This window comes from Nelumbo lutea, chromosome 3 (genome assembly GCF_056320005.1).
Source record: "Nelumbo lutea isolate HS-2025 chromosome 3, American lotus-T2T, whole genome shotgun sequence".
Taxonomy (NCBI): domain Eukaryota; kingdom Viridiplantae; phylum Streptophyta; class Magnoliopsida; order Proteales; family Nelumbonaceae; genus Nelumbo; species Nelumbo lutea.
In genome coordinates, this window is record NC_142686.1 from 36,795,105 (window position 1) to 36,804,137 (window position 9,033).

General features: G+C 35.2%; 1 protein-coding gene across 2 annotated transcripts; it reads right to left on the bottom strand.

The window, feature by feature from the left end:
• Positions 1-3,871: 3,871 nt before the first annotated feature.
• On the bottom strand, positions 3,872-7,518 carry LOC148864249 (uncharacterized). Of its 2 annotated transcripts, XR_016109611.1 has the most exons (4): positions 7,308-7,518; positions 6,378-6,469; positions 4,666-4,857; positions 3,872-4,461 (listed from the first exon to the last, which is right to left on the bottom strand). XR_016109611.1 is itself a non-coding variant. In XM_088976552.1 (2 exons), exon 2 carries the CDS (start codon positions 6,381-6,383, stop codon positions 5,910-5,912), a length of 474 nt encoding a protein of 157 aa, XP_088832678.1. In that variant the 5' UTR covers positions 6,384-6,469; positions 7,308-7,447; the 3' UTR covers positions 5,699-5,909. The 2 variants fall into 2 exon arrangements, 1 of the variants encoding a protein (XP_088832678.1); XM_088976552.1 differs by lacking the exons at positions 3,872-4,461; positions 4,666-4,857 and having other exon boundaries at positions 5,699-6,469; positions 7,308-7,447.
• Between the last annotated feature and the right edge of the window lie 1,515 nt (positions 7,519-9,033).

The following is a 9,033-nucleotide window of genomic DNA, read 5'->3' on the forward strand; positions in this document are numbered from 1 at the left end:
TTGAAATCATTTATTAGTTAATATTTATTATATATAGAAGTAGATAATATTTATGATGTATATAAGTTAATATACACCTTAATTTTTAATAAATCAATATAACTTATATTCTTCTTATTATTATATAAATATTAATAATCAAATTTATACCATTTGTTAAATTCAAGTTATAAACAATTCAAATTTATAAACTGCTGTTTGTAGTTGATAGTTCTCCAATGTGCTGGATGGCAGTTACAATTCATGGTCATGTCGTCTTTTACAGATTGGTTGGAAGTTACAGATCATAGCTTTTGACTTTGTAACCTCCACTGTCAATTATTGTATTTATTGGAAACCTCTCATGTAAGTTACGCTCACCGGTTATGGTGGTTTGGAAATGTAATTATCCACTTCTGTTGGTAATTTTAATTCACCTTACTTTGGTTGTAGAGGTTCTTTCGATTCTCCTTCATCCATCTCTTTACTTTGTTCTTTTTGAGAAATTGTCTCTGAACTTTAATTGATAGTATTGGCATCTCTTTATATCAATCTCTTAAATGAATGAAATATAATTTAAACCTTCAAAAAAAAACTTCAAGTCTTTTAAAGCACAACACCCCAACGGTTGGTTGGCTGTTAGGTTTATAGGTATTATGCCTTCTGGATATCACGATGACTCCCTTGAGTAATTGAAGCAAGTCTTGAGCATGAGATTCCCATATGACAAATATTGATGTGATAAATCTGATATAAGGCTACCGTATCCGGCATCATTGCTTGAAGATACGTGATATGCTACGAACAAGGATGTATTCCTTGATCATGCGTATCAAGCCGATGTGGGCACGTATCACATTATAATGGCTTGATACGTGATACAGGCCCATACACATTGATATCATGTGCCTCATGCCACGTCTCTTTATTAAAAATAAAAATGCTATTATGATTCAAACCCAAGTCAATTTCATGCCCAAGTTTAAATATGACATTCAACCATTAAACCACTTTAATTCTTATAATAATAAATGAAATATAATGATTTTTATTAATTTTGTGTTAACATGCAATCTAAAGTCAGGTTTTGAAGGGATTGCTAGTGTCAAAGGTAGCATTTTGAAACATGACTTCCTTTGCATTAGCAGTGGATAAGAAAGCAAAAGTGGTTGAATATATGCAGATCTTCAATGGAAATTGTATTTGGAATCCCCTCCTTGGAAGAGCTTTAAATGATTGGGAGATTAATTGTTAGACTCGGCTGTTGCAAAAGCTCTATAATACCCATATTGACTATACTAGTGTGGACGGGTGGGACGAATAAGCAGTTCTTCGGTGAGTTCGTTTGAAAATTGCTTTCTTCATTTTATTTGGTCGGTCTACCTTAAGAACATTCAGACTAAAGAAAAGGTTCATAGCTTGTTTGCCCTTAAGGGCTACTGTCCGGAGTGGTTGGGTAGTTTCTATAAGGGGTGGTACATTCAAGGTTTGAGCAAAAAAAAGAAAGGCTATTTGGCTAATGATTCTAGGAGGAATTGTGTGGTGTTTGGTATGGTAGGAAAGGAACTCTAACATATTTCACAACAAAAGCAGAGCTAGATGGAGGATGTGTGGCAAAAAGTTATGGGCAAATTATTTTCTTGGCCTTTAGCTCAACTCAACTTAAATAATTCAAATTGTAGTTCTTATTTTTTATTATGTAAATCAATTTGTTAATGCTTAAGGGATAGTGGCTTAGTTTCTTATATGTTTTCCCAGTTATGGCCTCTAGTTGTACGTGGTATTTTAATTTTCTTTTCATGAAATTCATACTTTACCTTTTCTAAAAAAAGATATTAATAAATTTATACAAAAGATATTAATAATAAAATAATTATTTTAATACTTAAAATTTATAAATTTGCATACGATAACTAACTTAAATTTTTTATATATTTTTATAAATTATCAATTATTTTTTAATTTACATTAAATAGCAACATATATATATTGTTCACCAAACATTTAAGAATTTAATATTTGATCATTTTTTGTTAATGTTAAAAGTAAAAACAGTAAATCAAAAAATAATTGATACAATAATTAAAATATAATAATTGTATATATTTGGACTTAAATAGAAAATAGCAAAATAATAGTTTTGTGGATGTATTAATTTTTAAGAATTTATTTAATATATATTGCACTCTTGAACCATACATTTATCAATAAAGCCATATGTCATCTATGTATCCCACTATTTTAATTATAATTTATTTCTTCATATATATATATATATATATATATATATATATCATTAAAATATATATTTCCTATGTATTTATACATTATTTATAACTATTTTGACATTAAATTTAGTGCTATTAATATAATTTATGATATTTATATGCATTTCTTTGGTATATCCAAGTAGGGGTGCAATTTGAGTGGGCCCAACCTGAAATTTTACATGAGTTGGACTTGGATTTTTTATCATTGGGCTAGAATCAGGCCCAAGAAGTTGGGCTTTTTTTTTTATTTTTCAGGCCAAGCCCAAGCCTAATCCTTAAGTAGCCCAAACCTGGCCCAACTGTATATATATATATATATATATGTTTGTGTGTGTGTTACAACCATACATAAATTGCATAAATACATATATATGTATGATTTAGAGTGGATTTATTGACCAACCCGAGCCTGAGCCCAACCTGAGTGAATCAAATTACAATGCAAACTGTGCTCAGATTGGAAAGGTCAGACTTTACCTCAGACTAGATCTAGACTCAAACCTTAAACCCAAAATTTAAGGTTGGGCTTAAGTTGACCATAAAGCCGGTCCAACCCACCGACCAAAACCCCTATATCCAAGCATTTTCATACTTTCTTATTTATATCCATACGTTTTGAAAGCACATGTATATCCCTATGACCCTATCTATGTCCAAATTGTCCGGGACTCGCACATACATTTTATGTCCCCCAAAACCATGAGGATACTTTAAACGTTTTAGACTCCCAAGGATGCAGGAAACTATAATTAATTGTGAGCATGACCGTAGGAAAAAGTTCGATTCATGGTAAACATTATGGTCATGGTCAGTCAAGAGAGTCTGGCCCTCAGGTAAACAAATGGAAATGGATTAATATTCCATTGCACTTAATGGTAAACATATGATCATAGTTTTATCAGCATAAGATCAGAAGATAAAAGATCGCAACATTAGACAATATATGAAGAACAAAATGTATTAACTCTTCACAAAAATTAGAATAAGCAGCTGAACCTGTAGGCGAAAGAACTCATTTTACACACTTTGTTGTTGAACCTGTTTTTATGTACGAGGACAAAATAAACACTGCATAAATGTCATAAATTAGAAAAGAAAAAAGTTAGAGGTACTTGAGGGAATAGTTGTCATTTGATATCTACCATCAAAAGGAAGCTATCCCAATTGGAACGGGGTACTTGACTGAAATTTTCCGATGGTGGATCATGGATGACTTTTGTCCAAACCACAGGAGCTCAAGAATAAAAGTCATACAAGACCAATCACCAGGCAGACACTCATTAAATACATCTCACTTCCCAAGTAAAAGACAAGGATGATTCACAGTCAATATTTTTATCAGCTCCTTCATAGCACTCCTCACTTTATTCTCTCTCTCGTTCACATTCAACCTGTGGGCGAATGGCAATGCAATTTATGACAAACAGAATAAAATACAGGTTAAGTAGGACAAGACATATAAAAGCATGGCCATCTTAAGCACATGCCTTCCGAGTTTCAGCTATCATCAACTGCACATGTTCTACTTCTACGGTTCTACCCTGTACATGCATGGAGTAGCTACATGGAAATCCATAAAAACCAAAGAACATACACAATACGAAGTCGATACAGAAAGGCCATTTATACAACACTGACAAAACTTCATTGAACGGATGGTGTATCTGTAGTTTTTTTTTTATTATTATTATTTTTGAAAACAAAGCATCCATTAAATCAAAGACTTGTCGTTTACAATAAGATTACGAACAAAATCTGGTTCAGTACAAAGCAAACCTTGCAATGATAATGTGCCACCTTTCTTGGCACTTCTCTTGGTATGATGGATGGTGCAGCAAATAGCAAAGGAACTGAACTCCTGCAGTTAGCAACTATTGAAGCAATACTCCATGGAGGTGTGGAATTCGCCAACAGAAATTTAATTTAATAAGAGAGGCAGTCACTTTCAATTTCAATCCTGGAAGGTCCAAGGTCGCGAGCAAATAATAGGGCATACAAGAGTGCAAAGGCTTCAGTCTCTTCAGCAAAAGTGGACAGTAATCTGATTGCTCTACTGTAGATGAAGTCCCTCCTTGTGATTTCAAATAACTAAACCAACCCCAGCCCTGTTTGGAGAGAAAGCCCCATCAATGTTGATTTTTAGTAGCTGAATTCATAGGGGTCCTGCGAGGCTCTGGAAGCTGAAAAGCATTTGGAGGCTGTGTTTGATGAACTGGAAGAATATCACAAAACAACATTAATATTTAGGATACCCAGCTTCATAGATGAAAAAATGTAGGTTCACATAGAAATCAGGAAAATATGATAGGACAACTTTGGGATTTCTTCGTACTTCATATTTCCATAACACAAACATGAGCAACAATCTCATGGGATGGAGCCTTTTGTCATCAAGACAACTTTAAACAGCACTTACTATGCACTTGTCCGATGAAATGGTTACATCTCCAACTTTGACACACTAAAAATTTAAAAATTGTAGGTGTAGCAACTAGCTAAGGCATTTTGCATTATCCATCAGCATTGTAGAGGAAAGAGTTCCTGCAACTCCAATTGCTTTATCACACTTCAGGGATCTCCACTGCATACAGTTAGAGCCACCTTGTCCCTGCAGGGAAGATAAATTTGGAACTATGAGAACCATTTCCTTATTAAAGAAAGCACAAACAATAAAACAAGTCCTTCATAATTTCAATAAGAAATTTTCAGCTCTCCTGGACAGCACACGCCTCAAATCCTGCAAAATTAACATGAATTTCAGGAAAACATGCTTCAGTAGAACCTGAGGAAAGTAGGCTAAGGAAAAGGATTGAAGGAAAGTGTAAGAGGTGAAGAAACTAGAACAAAGGTGGGATAAAAAAAAAAAGATTAAAAAAAACAATCTCTAGTCAACCTGCAGCTAACTAAGGTAAGTAAAATGAGGTAAGAAATTCAAGAAAAGCTTTAACTGGTCAGACCCATGATAGACCCTTCATTTGTACCGGAAAAGACCTGCACTTCATCAATGAACAAAGAACATTGATCCATCTGGTTATTGCTTTCACAAAACCATGTGAGGCATAGAAAATACACAGTATAGGACAAATGGGCATACCACACACACAACACACGCACACACAGACACATACAGAGAGAGAGAGAGAGGTTGATGAATTAGATCCTGTGAAGGCCATTGAAAGCTACAAACATAAGAATCATGTATAACCACAGAAGATACTAAGTTAACCACATAAGAATCATGTATAACCACAGAAGATACTAAGTTAACCAAGATAAGAATTAGATGCTTGAAGGCCATTTAGAAGTAATAAAGATAAGAATCCATGCATCACTAAGAAGACAATACTCTAACCAAAAGCAGAATTAGATCCTGCAAAGGCCCTTAAAAGACTACAGAAATAACAGCTAAAAAGAAGATAATCAAAAGTACAATAAATGGAGTTAAAATCTAATTAATAAGGGCATTTGCATTCCCATTTGAGCTGGTTATTAGAGGAGGTTCAAATCTCTAGCAGAAGTCAAGTTACAGGATTGACTACATTCCACATAAAACATGCTAAACATATAAGCCGTTCTTTAAGACTCCATATTAATAACCATTGTTCCCCATAGTATCCTGAGGACAAAAGAAAAAAAAAACAGGAGGAATTCTACAACTATCTAACTCATATCCATGCCCTCCCCAATTTGACTGCAGATTGGAGCAGCTGCATAGAATGACCTCTCAAAAGGAGAGGGGTGAAGCTGAGCATCACGCCTGCGCTTAAAAGCACAGATGTTATTGTTACTATTATTATTATCAGCTGAGGAGTTCATCATCTCCTCCGCATCAAGCTTCCTCCGGACTCCTCTCACTGCCTGTGCCTCCGCTGGTGTAAGAGGGAAAATCTGGCCACTAGCTCTGCAAAGAGAGCTATGGTTATCGTACAAGATTCTCTGGTTACAGTTTTTGTCACAAATGTGAGTGATTCCTGTTAGTTTGCAGCGGTACATGTTTCCGCACACATGTTCATTTTGACATCTCCAATCACATTTGTGACTAGGGATTGCCCCTTCTCTGCCGAGTATACTCGACAAAAAAATAACATTTGTAGTAGTAGGCCCTGCAACCATAGATTTGCCATGTACCTCCATCACTACTTGATAGTGCTAATCCACCACTAGACTTCAATCTCTCTGGTTTTTTCAGTTCCACACACCAAGGTCTTGACCCCTTTGTTCTGCAAGTCTCAACACAAGGGCAATAAATGAGTCAAATTTCATGGAAATAAACCTATCCCTAGATCGAAAAATGAATTTCATATTTTCCCAAAGAAATTACTACAAGGCTGCCTGGCTGGAGTGGAATTGGAATTGAATCCTACCCCCTCCACTCCTCTGGGTAAAGACTAGCCCCCATAAGAATTTTAATTCTTCCAAAATCACATAATTGAAGGCCTAAAGTCCGCTAATTTCCAATTTTACTCCACCAAGTAAGTGATCAAATAGCGGCATCCAGAAACTTGCGGACTTGGCCCCCTTAATTCCTTCCCCAATCCGAACAGGAACCAAATGTTTTACAAAAACGCTACAAAATAATCTCTTCTATCCTTAATTTTTTGAAGCAGGTAAAATATGGTATTCATTAGTATATGGAAAAAATGATACAAAAGGTCAGAACCCATGTACACCAAGGCACTGTACACTGAGAATGTAATAAAAAAATTTCTGGTATATGCTAAGAAATAAAATCCCTAGCTAAACCCGTATCTTAGTTTTTCCTAGTGAACAACCCCACATGCCAAAGGTAATAAACTATCATAGGATCTGAAGAAATTCCCGATTCAACAACAAGATGGGGTTTTATCTAAAGCAAATATCCAAAATAAAATGGTTTTACCAGATGAAATGAGACGTTCAAAACCACCATATCAGCTAGAAAACATACAGCTTGGAAAATAAAACTCACAAAACAGATTTACAACTCTACGCCGATTAAAAGGATTACATTAATAATTCATATTATGAACTATGAAGGAAAAAAAAAAAAAAAAAAAAGACAAAAGAAACAGAACTTACATGTCCAGATGTCCTCACTATCAGCTCTCACAGACCTCGTGAAGCCGGAATGCTGAAAAATAAAAAAGAAAACAAAAGATCTCTCCCCGCAAGCAAACGCTCTCCGACGACTCCGAGCAAAATGATTTCGGAAGCAAAGAGGGGACTCGGCATTTATAATATCTCGGAGAAGAGAAGACCGCTATCTCTAGCGACGAAGTAGATGAAATGCAAGTGAAATTACGTCGAAATGAAAGCGAATTTGTCTTTGCAACTACGAATGGGAAGCCACGTGGACAACGTGATTTACGAGGAACGGGAGCAACGGAGTAGCGACCGTGTGATCGAGGTGGGACCATTTGCCGTTGAGAATACAGAAAGAAGGAGATGGACATAAGACGAGTGGGTTATCCGCCGCGTGGGACTGACTTTGTCTTCGCACAATTGCACTATGCATTGCATCTGTTAGAGGCTTAATGTGGGTTTGGAATTTGGATCACGTTGGGTCCCGGGGAGGGCCCGTTGACATCCTTAGTCGCTTTTTTTTTTTTTTTTTCAAACGCTGGGTGAACAGTCAATTTCCACTCGCCAGTGCACGTGGTGTTTATTAACAGGCTCTGAATGCGGAAAAATATCCAACTTGAACTACGGATCGTTCTCCTAATCGTCGCTACACCCGCGCTCAGCAACGTGAACTCTCCGTCATCGACGTAAGAAGTGTACAATGGGTTGAGTAGCCAATAAAAAATGAACACATCAATGGTCCGTATTGGGTAAAAGGCTTATTTGTTAAATTACAATCACCTCCCCTACAGTTGGAAGTTGCAGGTTGTGGAACCAATTATAAGGTTCCACCTAATAAAATACATGAGACCTGCATCTTTCAAAGTGGGGTTCATCAAAATCTCCAAAATACGCATGTAGATACTTTTGATGTTTTTCAAAATACTAATGTTTGATTCTTTTTCAAATTTGTCTTTGTATCAATCTCTTCTCAAAGGTAAAATTGCAATTTAAAATCTTTTTAGGTAAAATTGTAAAAACTAGCTTTACTAGAAATTGCATGGGTATTTTAGACATTTTCATATCTATTATCAGAAGATTTTAATGAAAAACAACCACTTGAAATTACAACTATATTAAAATGTTCAGGAAAGGCATTAAGATTACCAAAACTTAGAGGATGTTTCAGCAATATACCTTTTTTTTCTCATTTGAGATATCGAATTCACATAGAAATGGCTATTTCTCCTATCCTCAATAGTACCCAACTTCCCTAATACCATCGGGTCAAGGATGGAGATTGCTTTGACGGGATGAGATTAATAGAGATCCTTGACCAGGGTCAAGGTTAAGGATGGGGAATGAATTCCCCACCCCGCTTTGATCCTAATTATATATATTAAATGTTATCCATATTATATTATACATATATATCAAAATACATTTAAAATATTATTTTATATTTTAATTTTTTTATTTATTTTAAATAAAATTACTTTTTCTAAAAATACTATGAACTAAAAAATTTCAGAGATTCAAATCCCCACAAAGAACTTGTTCCTGTTGGAATTTGGGATGAATGACAAATTTTATCCCTGGTGAGGATTTATTCCAAAATTGAGGTACCCGCACTATATTGCATACTACATAGTCTTAGACTTCAGGGTTAACTAATAGAACTTATTGATAAATAGGAATGGCAATGGAGCCAGGGTCATATTCTCCGTCCTCGATACTAATCTTG